Source organism: Bos indicus x Bos taurus, chromosome 13 (genome assembly GCF_003369695.1).
Source record: "Bos indicus x Bos taurus breed Angus x Brahman F1 hybrid chromosome 13, Bos_hybrid_MaternalHap_v2.0, whole genome shotgun sequence".
Lineage (NCBI taxonomy): Eukaryota > Metazoa > Chordata > Mammalia > Artiodactyla > Bovidae > Bos > Bos indicus x Bos taurus.
The window spans coordinates 19,202,634-19,230,365 of NC_040088.1; the positions used below are offsets into that span (position 1 = coordinate 19,202,634).

At 46.3% G+C, this 27,732-nt stretch overlaps 1 protein-coding gene across 3 annotated transcripts; it reads left to right on the top strand.

The window, feature by feature from the left end:
- Window positions 1-2,081: 2,081 nt before the first annotated feature.
- GSS (glutathione synthetase) lies at window positions 2,082-27,392 on the top strand. 3 transcript variants are annotated; one of them, XM_027558728.1, is made up of 13 exons: window positions 2,082-2,185; window positions 4,919-5,053; window positions 11,002-11,147; window positions 14,187-14,262; window positions 14,574-14,713; window positions 15,407-15,523; window positions 18,593-18,673; window positions 18,777-18,854; window positions 20,894-20,960; window positions 23,596-23,790; window positions 24,266-24,347; window positions 25,811-26,000; window positions 26,835-27,392. In XM_027558728.1, exons 2-13 carry the CDS (start codon window positions 4,925-4,927, stop codon window positions 26,956-26,958), a joined length of 1,425 nt encoding a protein of 474 aa, XP_027414529.1. In that variant the 5' UTR covers window positions 2,082-2,185; window positions 4,919-4,924; the 3' UTR covers window positions 26,959-27,392. The 3 variants fall into 3 exon arrangements, with proteins under 3 accessions (XP_027414529.1, XP_027414530.1, XP_027414528.1); XM_027558729.1 differs by having other exon boundaries at window positions 2,107-2,157; XM_027558727.1 differs by lacking the exon at window positions 2,082-2,185 and adding an exon at window positions 2,256-2,419.
- Window positions 27,393-27,732: the final 340 nt, after the last annotated feature.

Here is a 27,732-nt window from a genome sequence, read left to right on the forward strand (position 1 = left end):
AGAAATCAACCAAAGAGGTGTTAAGGTCTGGGATACTCTCCAAATCTCACCAATAGGCACCCAATACATATCATTTGGCACTCAACTTGAAAGAGGAGAACCTGAACGGAGAATGCTGGGTCACGGTTTTTTATTTTTAATTTCACGCTGCACTAGAAATAGATTCCTTTGTTCCTTGTTAACACAGGATTTTTCCTGGCACCTGGGTTTTATTATAGTAACTGCTGCTTCAGTCTCTTAGGTACAAAAGCAGGCAAAACAGTGAAACCACTGTTCTGACAACCAGCAGACCACCTCTCCCTTCCTTCCCACCGACAAAACTGGAAAGCTGTGTGTCCTGTAGATAGAGCATGTACATACTTTGTTTAAGGAGTTGGAACCATCCTGTCCCCTGGATTGGGCCACTGATTTCTCATCAGTCATAGTTCTCTCTCCTAAATATCTCTTTCGTCTGTCCCCATCTCTCCATCTTCTCAGGCCTGCCTCATCATCTCATACTTTAACTCCCTCTGAGCTCTCTCTCTGGCCTTGGTCTCTGCACTTACAAACCATCAGCCATGCTGTTGCTGCTGCTGCTGCTGCTGCTAAGTTGCCTCAGTCGTGTCCGACTCTGTGCGACCCCATAGACGGCAGCCCACCAGGCTCCCCCATCCCTGGGATTCTCCAGGCAAGAATACTGGAGTGGGGTGCCATTGCCTTCTCCGCAGCCATGCTGTTACCAGTATCTTATACACCACATCTCTCTCTTGCTTTAATATCTTTAGATAACTCATTGCACAAATGCTAAACTTCTTAACCTAGCATCCAAGGCTTCCTCTCCAAGAATGAGTTCCTAAGAGGCTGCTCCAACCCCCCAGTGTCTACACCAGACTCCTCCTTGTCTCCAAAACAAAACTAGCCACATTCATTATTTGCATTTTTTGTTTCTGCTCCGGCTATTTGGTACACTGTCCCCATCCCTGCCTCTCACCTCCACCCCTACTTCCTTCACTGCTTACATATTCCTACCCATCCTTCAAGACCCTGGAAGGCTTCCCTACTTCCCCAGAAAAAAGAGTTTACCTATCTACCTTTAATAATCAGATGTAAAAAGAGGGGCTCTGTCTTTCTCATGGTTAATTCTCCAGAGCCTGCTGCTGCTGCTGCTAAGTTGCTTCAGTCGTTTCCGACTCTGTGCGACCCCAGAGACGGCAGCCCATCAGGCTCCACTATCCCTGGGATTCTCCAGGCAAGAACACTGGAGAGGGTTGCCATTTCCTTCTCCAATGCATGAAAGTGAAAGTGAAGTTGTTCAGTCATGTCCGACTCTTAGCGACCCCACGGACTGCAGCCTACCAGGCTCCTCGGTCCATGGGATTTTCCAGGCAAGAGTACTAGAGTGCGGTGCCATTGCCTTCTCCGTCTCCAGAGCCTAGATGGATAAATTCAGTTTAATTAAATTTCATATCAGGTGCTTCAGACTGAGACGAACCTATCACAACCCAGAAGGAACAGTTAAAGGAACTGGGGCGCTGCCAAGGGGTGAGGAAGGATAGGGATCAAAAATCTGCATTAAAAAAAAAAAAACAAAACTGCAGAAGATTCTGGTGTAAGTGATATCGGACATTTTGTGAAGCACTGGATCACCCTCAAAGTTCCTAACTTTAAAACTACAGGAAAAATGAGAAACTACTTTGCTTCTGCCATTAAGGCTTTTCCTGAAGCTGCCCTATGGCTGGAGAAATCGGGTCTTGTTTTCTGGGACCCAGTTAAGTAGAAAACAGAAGCCTGGGTTCCAACACTGGCTCAGCCTTCAACATGCTCTGGGGACCCTGTGCGGGTCTCTGTCTCTCTCTGGTCTCTATGACCACACCTACCACAATCAACTGTGTGTCCCCTAGGTAGTGACTGTCCCATTTTGGCTACCGGGTTCCCCCATCTTGCATCGGACATCGTCAGCTCTGACGCCCTCCGTGCTCTGCACTCCGTCCTTCCCAAGGTCCCATCCCCCTGGGTCCAGCCACGGACTGTCCCCTCCCAGACGCCGTCCAGCTCCGCAAGCACTAGCCTCGTTCCCCGCCCTGCTCTTTAAGCCCTGCCAGGTCGGTCCGCGCAAGCGCGTTGGGTCTCCTCGAGGCCCCGCCCCCTGAAGCTCGGGAAAAGGCGTCGGAGGCCAGAGTAAGGAACGCGGCTGGACGACGGAAGAGTAGGTTGGGGCACAGCAACGGCGGCCCGAAAGGGTCACGTTTCTTCGGGAGGAGGACAGGCGGGAGGGGTCTGGTCAGCGATCGGAACCCCGGTGGCCGGGAGATGTTGCCGCTCACACCCATGGCAGGGACCTGGAAACTGCTGTCCAGTGAGGGGGAGGGGCTGGTGCTTCTTGATTCCAGATTCCCCAGATCTGACTCCAGATCGGGCTGGTGTCGGGGACTCGATGCCGGTGAGACTAGAGCCGGAGTTGTTGGGGGTTTAGAACTACTTTGCCCCGACTAAGAGCAAGCGGGCCCAGGAGGTAGAGCAAGCCTGGGCAAGAGACCGTGTTGTTGGCCCCGGCTTCCCGCAAGTATTGACCTGGCCCTTGGCTTAAAGTCTGACCGGGTTTTCTTGCGGGCGTGTTAAAGCTTTCGGTGATCGGGCTCCAGCTTCTCATTCATTCACCATTCATTCATTTAACACCCATCGAATTCAGTAGTAGGGGCTGGAGCTACAAAAGTGATCAAGACCCCTATTCCTTACTGTACTGGGAAAATTAATGAGCTGTAGAAGGAAGCCCCGGGCGGGGAATAGGGACAGCTTCTGAAACTTAAGTCGTGAACGCTGGTCGGGAGGGGTGGGGATTGTCCCAAAGAAACAAATGCCAAGGCCTGGAAGCGGGAGAGAAGCTGGTGTGTCCTGAAGATACATCACTCCGAACCTGTTCAGTGCTTAGGGGAGAGATGGCGGTCTTTGGAATTAGGTTGCTAACAGTGGAAAGAAATCAAGGAGTACAATATACTTAGAATCCACAGGATTGGGGCAGAAAGGGTGTAGGCAAGAAGTATATACAAGGCTTGGGTGCCTGGGGAAAGACTACCCACTCCATTTCTCTGGCCTGAGAATTCCATGGACTGTATAGTCCATGGGGTCGCAAAGAGTCCAATGCGACTGAGCGACTTTCACTTTGGGTGCCTGGGTGGGGTTCATCAAGAGCGGGAGCAGATTTATGGCAGACAATACATTCTATTCTGGTTCTATGGAGACTGTCAGTAAGCAGTTGGATATTCTCCTTTGAAGGTCAGGAAAAGCACTATAGTGAAGTTACAGATTTGATGTCATCAACAAAACAAAGCCACAAGAAGGGTTGAGACTGTAGAATGAGAAAGGGCCCGGTCAGTACTTTTCATAGTAATTATTTTTGTCTTATCTTTCTTTGCATCCTGAGTCCGGGTCCTGGCATTAAATGCCAGTCAGTGTTTACCAGCTAAACAAAAGGCCAACAGCAGGCAGAGATTGGAATCCCAGAGCTGTGAAGAAATGGGGGCTACTGGAGGGTTCCATTGCTCTAAAGTCAGAGTCACAGGTGCTAGTCTTGGCTTCGCCACAAGGCTGCTGCGTTACCTCTGACAAGTATTCTCACTGTAAAATGGGTACAGCCAGAAAAGAAGCTCCCACATATAAAACTCCGAACACTGCTAAGGCACTGCACACAGGTTTTTTTTTCATTTAATCGACACACTGTCCTTATTTATAAAAGAAGGAATTATTATGGCTTCAAACCCATCTGACTGACCCCAGAGTTTCGTTCTCTCCTATGACTGCCCTTATCTGTGTCTCACCTGAGAGGACCCTTTTGAAATCACATGCTCATTCTTTCAATGCATTGTGCTGAGGCCCACAGACTTTCATGATTGGTTTAACACCAGTTCTGTCATGGGGAGTGGGGGATGGAGCCAAATATGATGGAGGTCATTCTCCAGCTCTCTTCCTGTGACCACTGAGCTGAGCAGCTGTGTTCTGTCCACAATTTTTCTTTCCGATCTTCTTAAACTCCTGGGCCTGCTGCAAAGTCAGTGAGTGTCAAAGTGTGAGTTGGTTCACCCGATGTGTCTGTGGCAGCCAGTGGGACTCCTATTACACTGGGAACTTGGGTTTCAGTTATTCCTATCCTGCTAATATGACTTCTCAGAAATGTTTTCTGTGTTTGGTTCTGCGATGATAGATGTCCATACAAGGAATGTCATCATTTCCTGCTAGTGGTTTTGCCTCTGGTTAGTATGAGGGAGGGGTTCACTTTATTTGCATTTAATAGTATTCCGCAGAGGACTCCTTTCCCCCACTCTTGCATAATTTATTTGAAACCTGCCTACGTGGGTTGTTGAAGCTAGAAGGGGAATTAACAATATGTTGCAGTGGTTCCCATTCCAGGAATATTTATTTTAAAAAGAGAGGTTCAGCTCTTCCCTCCGCTTAGACCTCTTGAATCAGAATCTCTAGCAGGGCCTAGGATGTGTATTCTTTTCCAAACTCTGTAGAGTATTCAGCCGGTTTGGAAACTATGGCCTAGTTCAGACCCCTTATTTCACAGGTAGAGAACCTGCAGTTCTGGGAAGAGAAAGAACTTGTCCCATTCATATATGACATTAGCGCCTCTCTCTCCAATGAAAAGCATTGGGCTGGGAGTTCAGAGACCTGGGTTCAAGTCCAGGTCTTGCTAGTCATTATCTTGAGCAAGTCACTTCATCTCTCTGAGCCTCCACTTCCTTACTGGGAGAATAATGCTGTCATTGTATTAGGACTCAAAAGAGAGACTGTCAATGGAAATGCTTTGTCAGACTTTCCATTTTGCACTCATGGAAGTTGTTCAGAGCTGCCAGCCAATGTTCTCTTCCCTGTACCACACTGCCAGTTGCTGGGCCCCAGGCCATCTGTCACTAAGCCCTCCTCTCTCCTTCTGTTGTAGGTTGGGATGGCCACCGGCTGGGGGAGCCTCTTGCAGGATGAACAGCAGCTGGAGGAGCTAGCAAGGCAGGCTGTGGACCGGGCTCTGGCTGAGGGTGTGTTGCTGAGGACCTCACAGGCACCCAGCTCCTCTCATGTAAGCCTCTGACCCCTCTTCTCAGCACTGACCACACAGCTTAGATCCTACAAGGCCCCTGCTAGGCTGGAGGCAGTTCCTTTGGACTTAAAGCCCACTTCTCTTTTGCTTTATTTTTTTTTTTTTCCAGTAGCTTCAATTTATCTCTATAAGAGATAAATTTATCTTATCTTGAAGTGAAGTGAAGTGAAGTTGCTCAGTCGTGTCCGACTCTTTGCCACCCCGTGGACTGTAGCCTACCAGGCTCCTCCCTCCATGGGATTCTCCAGGCAAGCGTACTGGAGTGGGTTGCCATTCCCTTCTCCAGGGGATCTTCCTGACCCAGGGATCGAACTCCGGTCTCCCACATTCCAGGCAGACGCTTTAACCTCTGAGCCACCAGGGAAGCCCTGGTCTTATCTTAATTTATCTTAATTTTATCTCTTAAATTTATCTCTATCTCTATAAAATTTCAGAGAAGGCAATTGCAAGCCACTCCAGTACTCTTGCCTGGAAAATCCCATGGATGGAGGAGCCTGGTGGGCTGCAGTCCATGGGGTTGCTACGAGTCGGACGCGACTAAGCGACTTCACTTTCACTTTTCACTTTCACACAGTGGAGAAGGCAATGGCAACCTACTCCGGTGTTCTTGCCTGGAGAATCCCGGGGACGGCAGAGCCTGGTGGGCTGCCGTCTATGGGGTCGCACAGAGTCGGACACGACTGAAGCGACTTAGCAGCAGCAGCTATAAAATTTATCTCTAAATTTATCTCTGTAATATTAAAAAGCATCATGCTTTAAGCTGAGTAATCAACTTTAAGTCTAAAGAGCTTAAACTGTGACTTAGGCAAGTTACTTAGCCTCTCTCAGCTACAGTTTCTTCAAATATAAAAAGAGATAATAATGGGGCCTACCTTATGGAGTTGGTAAGAGAATTAGAAGGTAATTCACATGAAGCACCTTGTCCAGTAAACTTATTTTTTAAGATCCCCTAGTCATACTACCTTCCCTGTAATTGGTTTGTGGTATATCCTTCCAGGTTTTCCTCTGTGCATTTATATACATATATAAGTATATAAAGAAGGGCTTCCCAGGTGGCACTAGTGGTAAAGAACCCGCCTGCCAATCCTGGAGACACAGAAGATGCAGGTTCGATCCCTGGATCGGGTATATCCCCTGGAGGAGAGCATGGCAAGCCCCTCTAGTATTCCTGCCTGGAGAATCCCGTGGACAGTCAATAGTGTCACAAAGAGTTGGACACAACTAAGGAGACTTAGCATGCACATATATAAATAAATGCAGTTGACCATTGGATTAGAGGATTAGAGGTGTCTGCCCTCTGCACAGTTGAAGATATGCGTGTAACTTACAGTCGGCCCTCCATATACATGGTTCCTCTGTATCAGAGGTTCAGCATTCACAGATTCAACCAACCTTAGATCATGTAGTACTGTAATATTTACTGTGGAAAAAAATTATGTATCAGTGGACTTGTGCAATTCAAACCCATTGTTGTTCACGGGTCAACTATATATAGTTTTTAAGAAACAAGCTGGATCACGTATATTATTCTATGAGGTATATGTTTGTTTTTCATTTAGCAATCTGCCTTAGAACTCTTTCCAACTGCCTTCATTCTGATGCATAGCATTCCAAGTGTGAATGGATCACAGTTTAACTTTATGGATGGCTATTTTGGTGATTTCTCATGTTTTATGATTCCATAAAGCCCTACAGGGAACAATTACATGCATGCCTGTTTGGGCACCTGTATGAATGTTTCTCTAGGGTTGATACATAAAAGTAGAACTGCTTATTCTAAACCACATCTTAAAACAAACAAACAAAAAAAATCTCATCCCTTTAAAAAGAATTTGTTTTGTGACCTGGTAAGACATTTTCGGAGAAGAAAATGGCACCCCATTCCAGTACTCTTACCTGGAAAATCCGTGGACGGAGGAGACTGGTAGGCTGCAGTCTATGGGGTCGCTAAGAGTCAGACACGACTGAGCGACTTCACTTTCACTTTTTACTTTCATGCATTGGAGAAGGAAATGGCAACCCAGTCCAGTGTTCTTGCCTGGAGAATCCCAGGCACAGGGAAGCCTGGTGGGCTGCCGTCTATGGGGTCGCACAGAGTCGGACACGACTGAAGCAACTTAGCACAGCAGCAAGACATTTTCATGGTTTGAAACTCAAAAGGTGCAAGAGTTTACAGTTCAGTCCTCCCTTCCACATTCCCTAACCACCCAGTTCTCCTGCTCTAAAGGCAACCTGTGTTTCAGCATTCTTGTTTATTCTTTATTACCTTACTCTTAACAAGAAAATATGTATATATTCCTTTTTCCCATTTGTTTACACAAAGAAGTGTGTTAGACAAACTCTTCTGTGACTTAACACATACCTTATAATTATCCCCATTAGTGGCTAAAAAGTTGCCACCATCTTTTTTTTTTTTTTTTTTTGCCAAGCCACATCTCTTTTTGTCTCTGTGTGCCCAGAACCTAGTTAAGGGCCTGGTGGAGAGTCCAAACTTAATAACTGGTTTGAGGCCCAAGTGAATGAGAATGACTGTCACCTAAGGCAGACTGATACTGTAAACGTTCTGCCTCTGGCTTTAGGATTATAATTCTCTTTGAATTAGTGTTTTCATTCCCATCAGATATATATAGCCATCGAGGAGTAGAACTGCTCGATCATACAGTAGTTCTATTTTTAGCTTTTCATATTTGGCTGAAACAATTTACATTCCCACCAACAGTGTTTGAGGGTTCCTTTTTCTCCACATCCTCTCCAAAATTTGTTACTTTTTTAGTCTTTCTGACAGGTGTGAAGTGATATCTCATTGTAGTTTTGATTTGCATTTCTCTCATTAGCGATCTTGAGCATCTTTTCATGTACTTGTTAGCCATCTGTATGTCTTCTTTGGAGAAATGTCTATTCAGGTCTTCTGCCCATTTTTTGATTGGTTGTTTGGTTTTTGATATTTAGCTGTATGAGCTGTTTGTAAATTTTAGATATTAACCCCTTGTCAGTCATATCATTTACAAATATTTTCTCCTTTTGTGTAGGTTGTCTTTTCATTTTGTCTTATGTCAAAAGTGTTCCACCTATGTTCCCTTCTAGGAGTTTTTTTTGTCTTTTTAAAAAATAATTTTATTTATTTATGGCTGGGCTGGGTCTTCATTGGTTCACAACAGTTTTCCGTAGTTTCAGAGAGTGGGGGCGACTCTTTGTTGCAGGCCCTAGAGCACACAGATTTCAGCCGTTTGGCACACAGGCTTAGTTGCTCCGCAGCATGTGGACTCTTCCTGGACTGAGGATCAAACCCATGTCCTCTGCGTTGGCAGGCAGATTCTTACCTACTGCACCACCTGGGAAGTCCTCTTCTAGGAATTTGATGGTTTCAGGGCTTATATTTAGGTCTTTAAACCATTTTGAGTTTATTTTTGAATATGGTCTGAGGGAATGGTCTAATCTCATTGTTTTACATTTGGCTATCCAGCTTTCCCAGTACCGTTTTCTGTAGACACCATCTTTACCCACTGTGTGTTCCTATTTCCTTTGTTGTAGATTAACTGGTCGTAGGCCCATGGGTTTACTTCTGGGCTCTCTGTTTCTGTCCCATTGATCTATATGTCTGTTAGATTAACTGGTCGTAGGCGCGTGGGTTTACTTATGGGCTCTCTGTTTCTGTCCCATTGATCTATATGTCTGTTAGATTAACTGGTCGTAGGCGCGTGGGTTTACTTATGGGCTCTCTGTTTCTGTCCCATTGATCTATATGTCTGTTAGATTAACTGGTCGTAGGCACGTGGGTTTACTTATGGGCTCTCTGTTTCTGTCCCATTGATCTATATGTCTGTTAGATTAACTGATTGTAGGTGCATGGGTTTACTTCTGGGCTCTGTGTTTCTGCTCCATTGATCTATATGTCTGTCTGTCTGCCAGCACCACACTGTTTTGATTACTCTAGCTTTGTAGTATAGTCTGAAGTCTGAGAGAATTATGCCTCTAACTTTGTTCTTTTATTTTCAGGGTTGCTTTGCAATTCAGGGTCTTTTATGGTTCCATATAAATTTTAGGATTATTAGTTCTAGTTCTGTGAAAAATATCATGGTTGTTTTGATAGGAATTACATTAAATCTATAGGTTGCTTTGGACAGTATGGCCATTTTAACAATATTAATTCTTCCAATCTAAGAGGACGGGATATCTTTCCATTTCTTTGAATCATCTTCTATTTCCTTCATTAGTGTTTCTAGAATGTATATTCCTGGATGTTTATTGAAGCATCTATTTGTAATGGAGGGGAAGAGAAGGAAACCACTTTGATGTTCATACTAGAAGGCTAGATTCAATAAATTATGGTTTATACAAAGAATTGAATACTATACAGCCACTGAAAATAGTGAAAGTGTTCTATTTGAATGTATTTGGAAATGTCTCTAAATATTTAAAAGCAAAGGACACAACAAAGTACATATTATATGCTTTTGCATGTGTTAAAAAAAGAGAAAATATGTATGTATACATACACATTAGTCTAGAAGGGTATGTGAGACACTGCTGCTGCTGTTGCTAAGTCACGTCAGTCGTGTCCGACTCTGTGTGACCCCATAGATGGCAGGTCACCAGGCTCCCCTGTCCTTGGGATTCTCCAGGCAAGAACACTGGAGTGGGTTGCCATTTCCTTCTCCAATGCATGAAAGTGAAAAGTGAAAGTGAAGTCGCTCAGTCGTGTCTGACTCTGTGGACTGCAGCACCAGGCTCCTCCATCCATGGGATTTTCCAGGCAAGAGTACTGGAGTGGGGTGCATTAGTATATCATTTTTCATGGGGTGGCAAAGAATCAGACATGACTGAGCATGCAGGCATGATCATGAATGCATGAGTATACCACGGGGAGGAGAACTGGGTCATTGGGAACAGGGTGAGAGTGAGACATGCTTTTCATTATGTCTTTTGAATTTATATTATGTGTTTGTATTATCTATTCAAAATAATACTTTTAAAATAAATTTATAAATGGCAACTTCAAACACTGTTAACTTATACTACCATAATGACAAACTGATACTAACTCATAGGTTAGACTCAGTAATGCTTCATAATATAATATAAGCACAAAGTCATAATATAAGTCACAAAGTCATCTTCTCTTTCCCAAGTTATAATTCATTTGTTGTTGGAAATCTCAGAATGTATTATCCCCTTCTAAAAATAGTATTCTAGGTGGTATTTGGGTTTCCTGACTCTGCCAAAGTCCAGAGAACTCAAAATGCAGCTGAATGAATTCCAGGCCTGGCAACCTGGGTCACCATCTCCAACAGTGGGGGGAAACCATCCCTGGCTTCTCCTCTGGGGGCCAGAGTCCACTTCTGCTACAGTGGTACCTGTGGGACTCTCTCTCTCCCTCAACCAGAAGGCAAGGGGACTGTCTCGGATGTGAACCCACCAGGAGAAGTGTGTGGGTGTGGGTGTGGGTGTGGGTGTGGTGGTTGTTTATAATCATCATGGTTCACATCCCAGTTTCACTTAATAACCTTGTATAATTTTGGTCATGTTACTTAACCTCTCTGAGACTTAGTTCCCTTATCTGTTTAGTAGGTATAGATAATAATAGTATCTTTCTCAAAAGGTTAGATGGTGAATCCATGTAAAGTATTTAAAACAGTACTGAGCATACAGTCAATGCTCAATAATTTTTTGGCTTATTTGTCTAGACTTTGTAATTTTTTATCTGTTTACATTAAAAAAAATCAGAAGTGACTGGTCAAAAACAAAGTCTAGAAGTTCTCTTACTTCCCACTCCTCATCCTGTTCTCCCTCCCTTCTCAGAGGTAACCAGTGTTCTGTAGTTTGTGTGTTTTCAGTAATATGGGGCACACTTTCCATGGGGTTGTGTTTGCAGGAAGACAACACATTCACAGGCGTTCTACCCATGCCCACTCTCTCTCCTTGATCAGGTGGTGAGCTATGCTCCATTCACACTCTTCCCTTCACCGGTCCCAAGTGCCCTGCTGGAGCAGGCCTATGCTGTGCAGGCGGACTTCAACCTCCTGGTGGATGCGGTCAGCCAAAACGCTGTCTTTCTGGAGCAGACTCTCTCCAGGTACGGAGGGGAGGGGGGGAGAGAGGGGGTGGGGTGGGCAGGAGATGCTAGAGCTAAGGGACTGGAAGACTGGTACTCATGAGGTATGACCTGGGCAAGTGACTTTGTGGTGAGGGACAGGTACTCCCCAAGAGATAGAAAAATTAATGGAATAGAAGTCAGGAGAGCTGGCTTCTAACCCTGGCTCTACCACTTGCTTATATGGTCTCAAACAAGTCCCTTTCTTTCTCTGGGCCTCAATTTCTTCATCTGTAAAATGGGGAAGTGAAAGTTGCTTAACCATTTCTGACTCTTTGTGACCCCATTGATTGTATAGTCCATGGAATTCTCTAGGCCAGAATACTGGAGTGGATAGCCTATCCCTTCTCCAGCAGATCTTCCCGACCCAGGAATTGAACCGGGGTCTCCTGTGTTGCAGGCAGATTGTTTACCAACTGAGCTATAAGGGAGGTTGGCCTAAATCTAAGATCCATAACAATGCTGACATTCTGTGAGTCTCTGACCTGTGACCTGCCCCCTGCTTTGAAGACTGAAATTTCCATTTGGAATTAGAGAAGGTCAGGGCTCTCCAGGTGGCACTAGTGGTAAAGATCCTGCCTGCCAATGCAGGTAGACATAACAGACTCGAGTTTGATCCCTGGGTTGGGAAGATCTCCTGGAGGAGGGCATGGCAACCCACTCCAGTATTCTTGCCTGGAGAATCCCATGGACAGAGGAGCCTGGCGGGCTGCGGTCCATAGGTCGCAGAGTCAGATGCAACTTAGCACGCATGCATGCAGCCTAGTTTTAGAGAAAATAGAGGGCAGGAGGAGTTATTGGGTTTAAAGTCAGATTTTTTTACTCAACTTAAGTAGTGGCTGTTTCTTGTCACCTCAGGCCTCTCATTCTGGATGAGATGGGGTGCAAACTGGGCCATGCTCAGTTCATGAGGATACAGAACCCCTGAAATGGCTCATTCCATCCACCCCTCTTTGCTCTTCTCCCTTAACTTCTTTTTTCCCTTGAGGCCCTGGGGCAATGGACATTTATTTTAGAATGAAATTAGAATTATATGTGTATGTGTGTAGATAGAGAATACACATATATACACGCACATAAATATAATTGCATGTCTGATTAATTTATCAAAAAACTTTATTTTGTTAAACACAAAATCTTTTAAAAATGTGCATTTTGGTGTGATGGTGAATAGGAAAAGGGTTCATAAAGGTAAGAAGTTTAGAAACCATTAAAGTGAAGTGAAATCAAAGTCGCTCAGTCGTGTCCAACTCCTGGCAACCCCATGGAATAGTCCATGGAATTCTCCAGGCCAGAATACTGGAGTAGGTAGCCTTTCCCTTCTCCAGGGGATCTTCCCAACCCAGGGATCGAACCGGGGTCTTCTGCATTGCAGGCAGATTCTTTACCAGCTGAGCTTTACCAGGGAAGCCCCTGGAAACCATTAACTTGGAGCTGAAAATCCACTGAATCATGAGTGTACAAACTTCTCCAGTACATTTTCCTCGGGTCTTTCTCAGGATAGGCCCAGATTTTGTACGTGTGACTCTGGATTGTGGAGAAATATGAGCAGCCTGATTTTTGACCTTTACCCTGAAGCTGCAGTTACATGTGAGACTTTCCCTGTAGCCCAACTCTGCAACCCCTGCCTTTGTTATTACCTTCTCCTCCAAAATACACACAAACCCTAGCTTATAAGGGAGAAAAGACCAGGATCACAGCTGGAATAGCAGCCTAGGCCCTGGAGTTGAAGGGGAGCATCTCTTCAAAAAAGGGTAAACGTGTCTCAATTTTGCTAGAGGCAGAAGCCCAGCTGGTGTCTCTCCTCCTTACCAGGGGCTGGGAGACCCCCTGAGAGAGCTGATGGGGACCAGAGGAACTTCAGGGCAGGCCTGAGCTCCATGGGCTCAGTGGGTACCCTATAGCAAGGTGAGCCTGAGAGTCAGGCTTGAGCAGATACGCAGAAATTCATGCCTGAATCTCGAGAGGCAACAAGTTACTTACCTGTGGGTGTCTCTTCCTAAGGCTCCAGAAAACCATACTGATGGGTTCTACGTCATGTACCATGTCACAGCAGCACACTTGTCCATGAGCATGAGCCAACACAGACATGTCAAACAGGAGAGACAACGCTAACCATCACACAAATAAAATGGAACATTATAACTGTAGGTAGCACTATGCAGGAGAGGTCCACAGTGCTATGCGAGTGCATATCAGGGTATCTGACCCAGATATGGAAGGCTTCCTTTGAGGACTCATTGAAGAAAAAAATGAGGATATTTAGCTAGAGTCAGAAAAATCTTTTGAGGCACCAGGCATAACTGCTATTTTCTAATCTAAGGCTGCCAAGCAAGAGGCGGATAGGACTTGTCCTGGGAGATATCAGAATATAGGGGAAGCTATAGAGAGTTAATGTTAGGTCACCTAGAAAGCTTACCAACTACATAATGGTCATGGTGTGTGCTAGTTGAGAATTCTTGGGGCCACACTCTATGTTCAGTTCTATGCATGTAATATCTCATTTACTCTTCACTACAACTCTATGTTAAGCTTCCCAGGTAGGCCAGTGGTAAAGAATCCACCTGCCAATACAGGAGATGTGAGTTCGATCCCTGGGGTGGAAGATTTCCTAGAGAAGGAAATGGCAACCCAGTCCAGTATTCTTACCTGGAGAATCCCATGGACAGAGGACCCTGGAGGGCTACAGTCCATGGGGTCATAAAAGTCGGATATGACTTAGCGACTAAACCACAACAGCGCTATGTTATAAATTTATATTTCTCTTCCTTTTTCAGATGACCAAACTGAAACATAGAGGTGAAGCGACTGTCTGAGGTTGCCTAGTAGTGAGTGGGAGAGCTGGGATTTGAACCCAGGTCATCTGGCTCTAGAGCTGGGTTCTAAACTACTGTTCTCTATGGGGTTGGTGTGGGTATTCAAATTTGGGCCAGTAGACCTAGAGAGGATTCAGGAAATAGTGGAAATCCTTGGCCTTTAATGTCCCATGTAGCCTAGAAAATACCCTGCTTCCTCTTCCAGCACCATCAAAAGAGACAGCTTTACTGCTCGTCTCTTTGACATCCACAAGCAAGTCTTAAAAGAAGGCATTGCCCAGGTAACCATTCTCCATTCACCCTGGTCTGAGATGAGACCTGCCCTTCCCATTTCTCTCTCTCTCTCTTTACCAGAAAAATTTGGCCTAGTCACCGAGCTCATGGGAATCTGCCTCTCATCATCGGTCCCCATGGAGTTTACACATTAGTAGCCAAATCCTGGGATGACCAGAAGAATGATTCCACTGGGTGTGGGAGTGTTAGCTGGCCCCTCTAATCTCTGTGTACAATTCACGGTACCTTTCAGCTCTGTGGCTAGGCCCTCAGGGTCAGCCCCTGGGCAAATGTCCTAAGCCTTCAGTTTTTCCCCTAGACCGTGTTCCTGGGCTTGAATCGCTCAGACTACATGTTCCAGTGCAATCCGGATGGCTCCGCAGCCCTGAAACAGATTGAAATCAACACCGTCTCTGCCAGCTTTGGGGGCCTAGCCTCCCGGACCCCAGCTGTGCATCGGTGAGTCCCTTGGGCAGTCCTGGGCACACAGGTGAGGTGTCAGCCTGATGAGCCTACAATCACAGGTGGGGGCAGGATCTCCAAGACTGACTGTACCCTCCTCGGCCTTGGGTCATGTGTTTCCACCTCACAACACAGTTTCCACTTGTAATTAGGTCTTGGTATGTCAGAGAGAGGAGGGACTTTGTGATTCATCTCATCCTGCCCCCTCTTTGTGTAAGTCACTGTTCCAGGCAGAAGGAACAATATCTGTGAGGGCCCTGAGGTAAGAAAGAGACCTGAAAGGAGGTCAGAGTCCAAGGCAGAGAGGGAACAGGGGCTTCCCTTTTGAAGGCTGGACTTTAGTAGCATCCACATCTAGTCAGTAGTAATGCTCTAGGTTTCTGTGATTCCAGTCTGTAGCAGGATTCCAGACAGCATGTGGGGCTCAGGGAAAGGGGCTTCAGTTCATTGGGAGGCTGGTGTGGAGTGGAAACACAGAGTCTCAGGGCTCCTCTGGTGTGTACACCAGCTGCCAGGCTTAGGGCAGCCCAGCACATTCCAGCCTGAGGTGGATCCTCCGAGGGCATCACGATAGTATGTTTCTTAGTGCTCAGCTGATTCTCAAAGTAATCTTCCAGTAAATGTCTATGAGTCACAAGCTGAAGAGTCTTCAAGGTCCATCTAATTGCTAAGACATCTCTTTTTCAACAGACATGTTCTCAGTGTCCTGGGTAAGACCAAAGAAGCTGCCAAGATCCTCTCCAATAATCCCAGCAAGGGACTGGCCATGGGGATTGCCAAAGCCTGGGAGCTCTACGGCTCAGCCAAGTAAGGGAAAGAAGTGGCAACAGAATCTTGCTTTAGATTCAGCACTCATGGATACAGTAACTTCTTTGCCTGACATCATTAGGAAATGAGGGAATTTTTCTTGAAATAGAAGCTTACACTTTGGCATGTCAAAATTATTTTACTGGAATTTTGGTCTTCTTAAGTAAGAGGTGATATAATTTAATCTTTGATGATACTTTAATCTTTTCTTGTTGGCTCCAGGTCATTCATTATGACTGTCACTGACTACATCTTGATGTAAGGCAAAGCTGCTGCTTAGAGCGAGAGGTGTGAGAGGCTGTTTGCCTGTGCTAATAACCCAGCTATTAGGCTTTAAGCTCTTATTCATTATCTTCATGGTTTTTCTGTCTGTCTCCCCAATAACAGCTCTTACTTCTTATTGCTGTCATTGGGCTTGAATTTAGAATCCTCCACTCCCATTCTTATACCTCCTTCTAAGAGGAATGGTCCCATAGGATAGACTGAAAAACTGAGGTGCAAGCATTTGTAGAGCAGATGAATTTTTGTCAATTATCTCATACTTTTTTTTTAGCTTTTACCTTTACTACTTTATTAAAATATTTCTTTTTGAGTTGACTCAATTTTTATTTTTTTATTTTTTTTAATTTAATTTTATTTTTTATATTATTACTTTTTTTTACTTTACAATATTGGTTTTGCCATACATCAACATGCAGCCGCATGGGCATACACACTGAGGGAACCAGAATTGAAAGATACACGTGTACCCCAATGTTCATCACAGCACTGTTTATAATAGCCAGGACATGGAAGCAACCTAGATGTCCATCAGCAGATGAATGGATAAGAAAGCTGTGGTACATATACACAATGGAGTATTACTCAGCCATTAAAAAGAATACATTTGAATCAGTTCTAATGAGGTGGATGAAACTGGAGCCTATTATACAGAGTGAAGTAAGCCAGAAAGATAAACACCAATACAGTATACTAACGCATATATATGGAATTTAGAAAGATGGTAATGATAACCCTGTATATGAGACAGCAAAAGAGACACTGATATATAGAACAGCCTTTTGGACTCTGTGGGAGAGTGGGGAGGGATGACTGGGGAGAATGGCATTAAAACATGTATAATATCTCATACTTTTTAAAAAGAATTTAAAAAAATTAAGCCTGGAAAATGAATTGTGATTTCAATTTAGACATTTATTCGAACACTTTCAAAATACAATGTCTGTGGTTAGAATGAGTAGGGATAAGAAGAGATGATTCTTAATATAAAGGTTGGCAACTACGACCTATGTTGGCAACCTCTTACCTATAAATGGGGAAATCAGGGCCCAAGGGAAGAAACTGGCTTATCCAAGGGTGTACCATAGGTCCCTGGCAGGACTGGGAGTCAGGGTGCCCACTCCCAGTCAACAAGCTCCTGCCACTTTGCCTTCCTTAGCTGAACACTCTCCCCGTCCTGCTCCCAGCAGACTATCAGAACTAAAGGCAGGAAGAGGTAGAATGTTTTTGAGTCTGAGTCCCATTATTTGGCAGGGGGCAGGCTGACTTCTGGAGAAGGAAATGGCAACCCACTCCAGTGTTCTTGCCTGGAGAATCCCAGGGACGGGGGAGCCTGGTGGGCTGCCGTCTGTGGGGTCGCATAGAGTCGGACACGACTGAAGTGACTTAGCAGCAGCAGAGCAGGCTGACTTCATTAACCAGAGCATGCAGTTCCATTTTAACCTACAGCTTCCCTCCTCCGCCTGTTCTTGGAGGTTGGCCAGCCTGGGCCAAGTGCCACATTCCCACCCATGAGCAGAGCAGATCAGGCCACAAAGTTAAGAGCAAGGTCATTGGCCCTTAGGACTCTCTCCAGGCAAGATGGCTTCTGAAAGCACCCAGCTTGTCTCTCAGACACCCAACTCAAAGCCAAGACTCAGCTTAATATCAGGTCTGAAGTCAAGAGATTTCAGGCCGACTAGGAGAGGGGTCATAGCAGGACCTGTGTTTTAGCTAAGTGGAGAAGAGTTAGGCAAAGTGTAGCCCAAGAGGTTTAGCTGAGGGAGAGAGAAGCAGAGACAGACAGACAGAGGCCAAGTACAGTAGGTCAGAAATCCACATTTAGAATCCTAAGCCAAGTCTGCCTACTCTTCAAGAGTCTTAGCAAGAAGCCTTGGGCACAGAGCAGTACAGCCACAGCAAAAATGGAGTTTGGTACTGCTAAGCATTGGCCCTAAGAGAGTCTGGCTGGAACTGGACCTGTCTTTGACAACTGAAAATAGCTTGATTGGTAATCAGACAGACAATTCTTTGGCAGTACCATTTTCCTGAGTCCTTGAGCTCTTGTTCTTTTAAGAAACATGTGGATAAGCAGAAAGGAAGAGACCAGGTAAGCCCCAATGATCCTGTTAATACTGTGGGGCCAAACATGGCCCCACGTGCAACACAGAAATGTTGGGAGGCCCCGGGAAACAAGGCCTTATTCATAATTTGCTCTTTAGAGTTTCTATAGGATTCTGCTGAGCTATTCTAGTGTTTTATTCAAGAACCACACACTGTTTTATGTTTCACAATCTAGTAATAGGGTCTTGTTTTATTATATGTTTCACAGTCTAATAATAGGGTCATTAAGCCCCAAACCCCATTATTCTCTTACAAAATATTCTTCTGAAGTTCCATGGACAGAGGAGCCTGGTGGGCTATAGCCCATGGGGTCACAAAAGAGTCAGACACGGCTTAGCTACTAAACAACAACTCTTACCTCTTTACTCCTCCAGAAGATTTTAGAATCATTATGTTAAATTCTAAGAAAAAGCCCTCTTGGGTTTTTGAGATGGTTTTAAGTCTAAATTTTAACTTGCACAGAACATTGACATTACTACATCTGTCTACTGGAGAAGGAGCAAAGAGATCTCCCTTGTTTCACGTTTTCTACTTTCAGGAAATAATGTGTTGTAGCCTCAGGTATCTGTGCCTGAGGCCGTCCTGAGATGAGAGAATGTCTACTGTTTCAGGGAAGCTGTGCTCTCATTCTCAGTGCTGAGGGGGGTGGGATGGGGTCACCTGGGGCCACACGTGTTCTTTCCCCAGTGCTCAGGTGCTACTGATTGCTCAAGAGAAGGAAAGGAACATATTTGACCAGCGTGCCATAGAGAATGAGCTACTGGCCAGGTAAGTAAAGGAGGGGAGACCTGCATGTGTGTGGCCCCTGGGTTGCAGAGAGCCAGTCAGAACAGAGCAGCCAGTCTCTCTAACCCTTGCCCTTCGTTCTCAGGAATATCCATGTAATCCGACGAAGGTTCGAAGATGTCTCTGAAAAGGGGTCTCTAGACCAAGACCGAAGACTATTTATGTAAGTGTCCAAGAAGCATTCCCAAGGATCCAGTAGAGGGCTAATTTGGGAAACTCATCCTGCCGCCCTCTTCCCCTTAACGACCCTTTCTTCTGGGAGATATGATGGCTTGCTTCCTTCTCTCTGAATTTTGGGGCAAATACTGAAAATATCCCACCATCCCAGGCAGTTTTGGAGAAGCCTAGTTCTGCTTCTGGAGGGTTGTATCAGAGCTATTGACATTCTGGATAGCCTTGTTTTTCATATGCCTCTGGGCTCCTCAAAGTTTTCTTGCCCTTCTTGGGTAGTCAAGTCGGACGTGGGCAATTGGGCTGGTGGTCAAGGAGGAAGAGGAGTAGCCAGCTCATTCTTTGATTGGTTCTGGGAGTTGCTTCTCTGAGGTCACAGGCAAGACTTCAAGGGGCCTGGATTTGTGCTCTAAGCCAGGCCCCATGCTTCCCTTTATGGGCCACCACCAGGTGACTTGACTTTATATTTTTAATTTTTTAAAGATTGATATTTATTTTATTGTTAGCTAAGCTGGGTCTTTTGTTGCTGTTCGCAGGCTTTCTCTAGTTGCAGCGAGTGGGGGCTGCTATTCATTGCTGTGCTCAGGCTTCTCACTGCAGTGGCTTTTCTTACGGTGGAGCATGGGCTCTATGGTGTGTGTGTAAGATCTTCCCGGACCAGGGATTGAAACCCTGTTCCTTGCATTGGCAGGAAGATTCTTAACCACTAGACCACAAGAGAAGTCCACCAGGTGACTTTAGTATTAATATCACATATTTAGACCTGGAAATTTGTGATTCTTAAAATTAAGAACCTCCTGGCATTTCACAATACCACTATTTTCTTTTCTTTTTTCTTCTTCCTTTTTTTTTTTGACCATGCCATGCAGCTAGAATAATTTTAGTTCCCTGAACAGGGATCGAACCCCAGGCCCTTGTCAGTGAGAACACCATGTCCTAGCCACAGGGCTGCCAGGGAATTCACACTTAACTGTTTTCGAAATGTGCTTTTATCTTAACAAAACAAAGTCATTAATTTACTTTCCAGATATATCAAACAATATCAAATAAAGAAAAGGGGAAGAAGTTCCAAAATACAGTCTGTGGCTTAACTAGATTCGTATTTTGCATCTGCCCACCCTCACCCCGTTACCATTTAAAAAAACCTCAGCCTGGTTTCAGCTACTTTAAAGCAGAGACATTACTTTGCCAACAAAGGTTCGTCTAGTCAAGGCTATGGTTTTTCCTGTGGTCATGTATGGATGTGAGAGTTGGACTGTGAAGAAGGCTGAGCGCCAAAGAATTGATGCTTTTGCACTGTGGTATTGGAGAAGACTCTTGAGAGTCCCTTGGACTGCAAGGAGATCCAACCAGTCCATTCTGAAAGAGATCAGCCCTGGGATTTCTTTGGAAGGAATGATGCTAAAGCTGAAACTCCAGTACTTTGGCCACCTCCTGCGAAGAGGTGACTCATTGGAAAAGACTCTGATGCTGGGAGGGATTGGGGGCAGGAGGAGAAGGGGACGACAGAGGATGAGATGGCTGGATGGCATCACTGACTTGATGGACGTGAGTCTGAGTGAACTCCAGGAGTTGGTGATGGACAGGGAGGCCTGGTGTGCTGAGATTCATGGGGTCGCAAAGAGTCGGACACGACTGAGCAACTGAACTGAACTGAACTGAACTGAAGCAGTGTAAATACAAGTGTGATTTGCTAGCAATATGATTCTGCTGCTCAGTAATTTTGAGCCCACTTTTTCAAAGTTTACCTAATTTGATTCTGGTCACCTTCTTTTTTTTTTTTTCCCCTGCAGCCTTCCTAGAATGACTCTAGATCTGGAATTATTGGAGAGCATTTCCCCTTCCAGTTTTTAGTGGAAGCACTGATGGTGTGGGTGTTTACTTCATGCTTCCAATGAATCCCTGTTCAGGTCACCCCCATGGGCTGACTTTCAAAGAAGTCAAAGGCGTTTTGATGCAGCTTGAAGCAGACTGAACCACTGAACACATCAGTTTTCGTTTAACAGCAGCTTTCTCCATCCTGTCTTCTAGGGACGGCCAGGAGATTGCTGTGGTTTACTTCCGGGATGGCTACATGCCAGGCCATTACAGCCTACAGGTTGGTGCTTTCCATTAGCCCACTCTCTGCCTCCTGGGACCCACCATTGGGACCCACACAAGGATCGTAACAACCTGGGTTTTTCTCTGGGCCCTGGCTTCAGTTCTTCCTTGGGGAACTTCCTCTCCTCCCACAAGCTTTTTGCTACTTCTCACTCCCTAAACACACACACGGTCTGCCAGAATCTAAATCCTCCCGAATCCACAACGCTTCAGCCATTCACCTTAGTTTCTAGGGTTATGCTGGTAAATATGTAACCATAATCTCTCTGTGGAGGCACGCCCTTATTTATAGCATTTGCTGATTTCTGTTGTAACTACTCCCATCATGACCAATTTCAAAGCTACCCAACTTAACATCTCTGAACAGAATTGGGAAGAGATGGGCCCAATCAGCTCTCACTAGCCAATGCAAACCAGTTTCACTGCACCATTGACCAGTTCCTTCTTGCCAGCTCTTTTTTCTGTTTTATCTGCATCCAAAAGTTTTTATCTGCTGTCCATTCATACTAAGGACACTAATGATATCACCTTAGCTTACTATCTTACCATGTAGTTTCAAAATTGCATTCCACATCTACTGTTTCATTTAATCCTTACACCGTATGAGGTGTATAATTATCCCCATCATATAGATGGAGAAACTAAGATTTGTAGGAGCTTATCTAAGGTCCCGCAGGGAGCTCCCAGACTTTCTGACTCTCAGTCCAGTGTCTTTCCTAGCATATCAGTCTCTTCCTCCTGCCCCTGATCCACAGCATGGAGAAGCTAATAGGAAGCCCTTCTTTCAGTTGGGAGAAGGTAAAGGAGAAAATAAGTTAGAAAATACCATGAGCAGTAGTCTGGGGATTCTGAGCGTTTGACTCCACCTTTGGGTGACCATGGGCAGGATCCTGCATCTTTCTGGGCTCAGCTTCTGTAAACTGAGGGGACTATACTAGAAAACTGAGGGAGGTCCTTCCAGATCTATAATTCTTTGAGTGTAAGATCCTCTCTGAGGCCCAGCCTGTACAGGGAGCAGCTCCACAGAGGTGGCAGCTCTATAGAAGGTCCTTTCCTCTAGAAAGTGGTTAGTGGTAAGAACTTGCTGACTAGAGAAGAGAGAAACTGTCTATTGGGAAAAATGGATCCAGATTCTAGGATAAGGGGCTTGAGGGAAAGGGCCAAAGAAAACTTTATTTAGAGTTAACAGGAAGGAAATTAATGCGCAAGGAGAACGTTTTTAGGGAACTGAGAAACTCAGACCAGGTTTAGACATGGAGAGAAATCCACTAGGCTTAGTGACTTGCTAGCAGATGGTGAGCAAGCCCCCTGCTCATCTCTGAGTTTTGCTTTCCCTCCTTTCCACATGGGGTACTTCCCTGGGTTTATCTCCGACATGCAGGGTACCTTTAGCTCTACCCAGAACACTAGCTTAGTTGTTAAGTGTCTGCGGTTATTGATGAAGACCAGGCAGAGGTGCTGCAGGTGAACATCAGAGGAGGGACATCACGTGTGGGGGTGAGAGTGGCATGGGGTGGTGGTGTTGCTCATTTGGCTTTGGCCCTGATCCTGCTGTGGGCAGTTTGTTGTGGTCTGGAGTCAAGGACAGACTGTCTCTCTGGTGCCCTAGAAGAGGGGCTAGAGTGGGGGAGTGGGGCATGGCCCTCTGATGTTTCCCTGCCTCTCACACCCTGAACTCCTGGCCCACCAGACTGCTCGTCCTGCGATTATTCACCTGCAGACCTTTGCTCGTATTACTTTGTTAACCTGAGTGCCTCTTCCCTGTTGAGTCTCACATGTCACTCTCCCTGTTCTCTCAGATTTCCCCTCGTTAAACAGCAATATATTTACTGAGCACCTGCAAAGCTTCAGGCGTTGTGTTAAACACCGGGGATACAACAGGAAATGAGAGCCAGACAAGAGTCCAGTTCCTGTGGAGCTCACAGTGTGCTCAGGGGGATGGTCATCAGAAAGCAAACAAAAGTAGAAAAAGTTTTTGTTCTTTTTTTTTCCTAGCTGGGGGAAACAACAGGGTGAAACAACAGAGAATTATGGAGAAATCATATTAAATAGGGTGGTTTGAGAAGGTGACTTTGAGCCAAGACTTAAGGATGAAAAGGATCCAACCATCCATTAGAAAAGCCAAAATGACAAGAATCCCAGGCGGAGGGAAATGCAGCAAATGCAGGCCCTGAGGTAGACATGACATTTGTGTCTGAGAACGGACAGACCTGTCTGGCTGGAAGGTGGAAGCGGGGTGAAGGGATGGCCTGGAATGAAGTTGAAAAGGAGATAAGAAATGTATCCTTACAGGATCCCCTTCCAGGACAAGAACAGCAGTTTGTATTTTATTTGTAGTACAACAGGAAGCTGAGCTCATCAACAAGTGTCTCCTCCCCTTTCAAGCCTCCTCATCCTCTGTTCACCCTTTCACCTTTTGTCATTTTCCCTTTTAGTCACGTGTCATCGTGCTAGGCTGTGAGCTCCCCAAGGGCAAGAACCCTGCATGTTAGGAGGAGGCCACACCTGCCTCACAAGTGTGTTACAAGGGCCGTGGGAGGTGATGCCTGTGAGGATACCTGGCACCTGATAGATGGTCATTAAAGGTCAGCCAAAGTCAAAGTAGAATTCCATTTGGTTTCTTCACTCTGCAGAACTGGGAAGCACGCCTGCTCCTGGAGAGGTCATGTGCTGTCAAGTGCCCGGATATTGCCACCCAGCTGGCCGGGACCAAGAAGGTGCAGCAGGAGCTGAGCAGAGTGGGCGTGCTGGAGTCCTTTCTCCCAGGGCAGCCTGAGGCTGTGGCCCGCCTCCGTGCCACCTTTGCTGGCCTCTACTCACTAGACCTGGTGCGTGGACAGCCCACTTCTCCCAGCTCAGGCCTCCTCAGTATTGGGGACCCAGAGCCCAATGTGTTGGGGAGGCTGGAGCTGGCGCTGGGCTGGACTTGAGTCAGTGATGCTCTGAGGTCCCCTGGAACCCTGGGAAGCGGGGCTGGAATCCACTGTAAGCTCCCTCAGCAAAGATGGAAATGGGGATGCTAACCAGGGAATGGGGCTGAGGTAGACAGCAAGAACTGAGGAGTATCTGTACCTGCTTTTCAGGCCTCGGGCTGCTCCTGAACTGTTGCCAGAGAAACCTAGTACTCCCTGATAGAGGGGGGTTCACTGGGGTTGTCTTGTTCAGATAGTAGCATCCAGCCTAAGGGGCTTTATGGCCCTTCCTCTTCCTGCTCTTCCTCTGATGCTGCTCTGCACAACCGGCAGGACCTTGGCTCTGTGCTCTTGGCCTTAGACTAGTGACTACTCTCTTGCCTCCTACCAGGGTGAAGAAGGGGACCAGGCTATCACCAAGGCCATTGCTGCTCCTAGCTGCTTTGTGCTAAAGCCTCAAAGAGAGGGTGGAGGTAGGTGGTGCCCCCTTTGCGGGGCTGCAGCCCCTGTGAAGGGGCTTGCAGGAGGTCACCAGTGCTGACCTGCACTTGCTGTGAAAACAGTTCCAGGCTCCAGGGGACATGAGAGGAACTGACACAGGTTTCCCACCTTGGACAGTGTCATGGGAGACCTTGTGATCACGTGCTGTGGAGCACAAGAGAATGTGTGAGGCAAACGTGATGGCCTCTGCACTACAGAAACACCCAAGCACCACAGAATGTGATTAACCAGCACTGGAGGGTGTGAGCAAGTATAGTCTGAGGTGCCCGTGGGGGCACAGGAAGGGGCATATCAGGAGGTTGGATACCTTCCTGCCTGGTTTGAACTCTTTGAGGGCAGGGATCATATCTGCCTCATGGATCCAGAGATGATTTTTTTTTTCTTGGCCTTAAGGGTTAGGTAGGCATCACAGGTAGAAAAGGGGGAAGAGCATTCCATACAGAAGGAGCAACCTCAGGCATAGGCTTCCACTGGTCCATGGAAGTGTGGTATGTTTGGAGGTTAATAAGTTAACTGCTGAGGCTGGAGTGCAGTGTGGGAGGTGGGAGAGGGAATGATTTGGTTTGGAAAAGATGGCTTGGGACCTGATTATAAAGGATGTTGAATATACATAGGAAATTGGGCTTTATCCTATGGGTGGTGGGAAGCCATTAGCAAGTTTAAAGGAGGGGAGGGACACATGATGAATCCATGTTTCAGCCATCGTAGAGCACATCCTGAAATGTGGGGAGACATTGGTGGTGGAGAGACCATAGAGGAGGCAGGTATAGTTGTCCAGAAGAGCAATGCAGAAGGCTGGACCAGAGCTTGTGACGGTGTGGAGTACAGACTGAAGAGCCATGTCTGAGTTAGTGACAGGTAATGGACAGGGAGGACATCAGTGACTCGGGAATGCCTTTCACTTGATTGGGTGTAGAAGGGCCCAGGAGGAGCAGACCCAGGCAGAAGTAATGAGCTCTGTTCAGACATGCTGAGTTGGATTTGGTAGCCCTGGGATATCTGTGATGTTTAGAGCAGGGAGCTTTAGCTAAAGATTTGGGAGTTAACAAGTTATAGGCTATAGATGAAGCCTTGGAAGAGATCTCCCTGAAAAAGAGTGTGTACACGGAGGAGAGATCAAGGGTAGAGGAATGATTCCTTGGAAACCCCAACATTTAAGAGGGGCAGGAGCCAGTCAGGGAGGCTGAGAAGGAACAGCCATAGTCAGGTAAGAGGAGAACCAGGGCAGGATGGTATGGTGGGAGGTGTGTCTGCTTTTGTAAGAGCTCTCCTGTTAAGGTGACATTTTCCTCCTTGGAGAACAAGCCTGCCCTGGGTTCACTGAGCTGCTGTCAGGAACTGATGCTCTTGACTTGCCCACATGGCCCTAGAAGTGGGAGTACAGGGTAGAGAAGGTGGGCAGAGGGTCCAGGGTGACTGGTTAGTGAAATTGCAGGTAACAACCTATACGGGGAGGAGATGGTACAAGCCCTGGAGCGGCTGAAGGACAGTGAGGAGAGAGCCTCCTACATCCTCATGGAGAAGATCGAACCCGAGCCTTTTAGGAATTGTCTACTACGACCCGGCAGCCCTGCCCGAGTGATCCAATGCATTTCAGAGCTGGGCATCTTCGGGGTCTATGTCAGGTGAGCCAAGCAACATGTTTCCTTATGTAGTAAATGAGGCCAAGGACCTAAGATCTGCCTACCTCACAAGGCTATCAAATGAAGTCCAGATGACAAGTGCTTTGCAACTATAAAGGAAAGTGATATCAAGATGGCTAACAATATAACCCTGGACTAGGAGACCCCAGGGAAGAAAAGTTTAGGTCCAGTCCCAGGGCACCTGGGATGCTGTGGCTTTGAAAAGCTGAGTGGCCCCTGGGCTTGGACTTGAACACTAAAGAATCAGGAAGAAGACAGCTGGAGAATTTGTAAGAACAGTTTCTGGTCCCTCATTATCACTTCCTGCAAAATACTCACTCCAAGAACAGAGCAAGGAAGGAATGCCAGATCCTACCATGATCCCCACCAGAGCCTGCCCTCTCTATAATCTTCACCTCCAACCATTCCACTTACAGCATCTCTGCCTGCCAATTCCTCCCCACCCCCTACCGCCATCTTGAGAGAGAGTTAGAGAAGGAAACTTAGAGCTACAGAAGATGAAATGTGAGCCTGGCGTCATGCTAAATGCTTTTCTGATTTTCTTTAAACCTTGTCACGATCTTAAAAAGTGAGAGGTATTATCCCTGTTTTAAATTGAGGAAATTGATATTTGGAAAGGCTGAGTAACTTGCTTCAAAGACAGAGCTAATAATATCCACGCTAGGATGCAAACCCAAATCTGATTCAGAAATCTGAGCACTGTCTCAGGTGTAGTCAGTCACCCATGTACTGCTCAGCTGGGGCCAAGGAAGGTCTTGGGTTTGAGGGCTGAGTCCAGGTGATGGAGTTGTGTGTCTCCTGCCCCCGTTTCTATAGGGAGGGAAAGACACTTGTGATGAACAAGCACGTGGGACATCTGCTTCGAACCAAAGCCATCGAGCATGCAGATGGCGGTGTGGCGGCTGGAGTGGCAGTCCTGGACAACCCGTACCCTGTGTGAGGGCACAGCTGGGCCCGCCCGACTGCACTGCAAAGACCTTCCACCCTTGACAGTCATTCCTCGCCGGCCCTCCCCTTACCTTGTGAAGGCTGCTCTCTTCTAGAGATTTCCAGGGTCTTCATGGAAGGGCAGATGCTGGGCACCTTCCCCCCTCCCCCCCTACCCGCCCCCAGCTTTCCCTTCTGAGAACCAGAAAAGCTGTGTTTCCCTTAAGTGTGATCTAGAGGCCCCTAAATCCTCAGGGTGTGGATACAGCTGAAAGGAAGCTGATTTGAGGTCAGGGTCCATAACCTTGCCACCCTCCTGTTAGCCTCTTGTCAGCCTTTCCAGCAGGTTCTGGACCTGGGCTAGGACTGAGGGGTAGGAGGAAAAGGGTATGGGCACAGCCTTTCCCCACCTCTGCCTTAAATAAAACTACTTGGCTGATTCTGTGATTTCTTTGTTTGTACATTTACGGGAGGGAGAAGCTATAATCCTAGTCAGCCCACTTCAGATAGATTGGAGCAGGGGAAGGAACTCGGCTATAATCAGTTTCCCTAGCTCCAGATCCTATGGATAGGACCCTGAAATCTCAGTCCTTAGTCACTCACTAATGCTCCCACAGGATCACAGGGAAGAGAGACGGTCTCTAGCAGAGCGAGCAACCATGATCGAGCATTACAGTTATGATGTGGCTTTAGTTGCTTTCCTGCTTAGCTCAAGAATTTGTCAAAGGGCCTGGAAGCCCTGGTGAAAATGAAAGTGTAGGTTGCTTAGTCGTGTCTGACTCTTTGC

Bases quoted from the DNA above. Each gene is read 5' to 3' on its own strand.
- GSS (XM_027558727.1), top strand. The intron at 14,714-15,406 runs GTGAGTCCCTTG...CTTTTTCAACAG, and splicing joins CGGACCCCAGCTGTGCATCG to ACATGTTCTCAGTGTCCTGG. The intron at 20,961-23,595 runs GTTGGTGCTTTC...TTCACTCTGCAG, and splicing joins CAGGCCATTACAGCCTACAG to AACTGGGAAGCACGCCTGCT.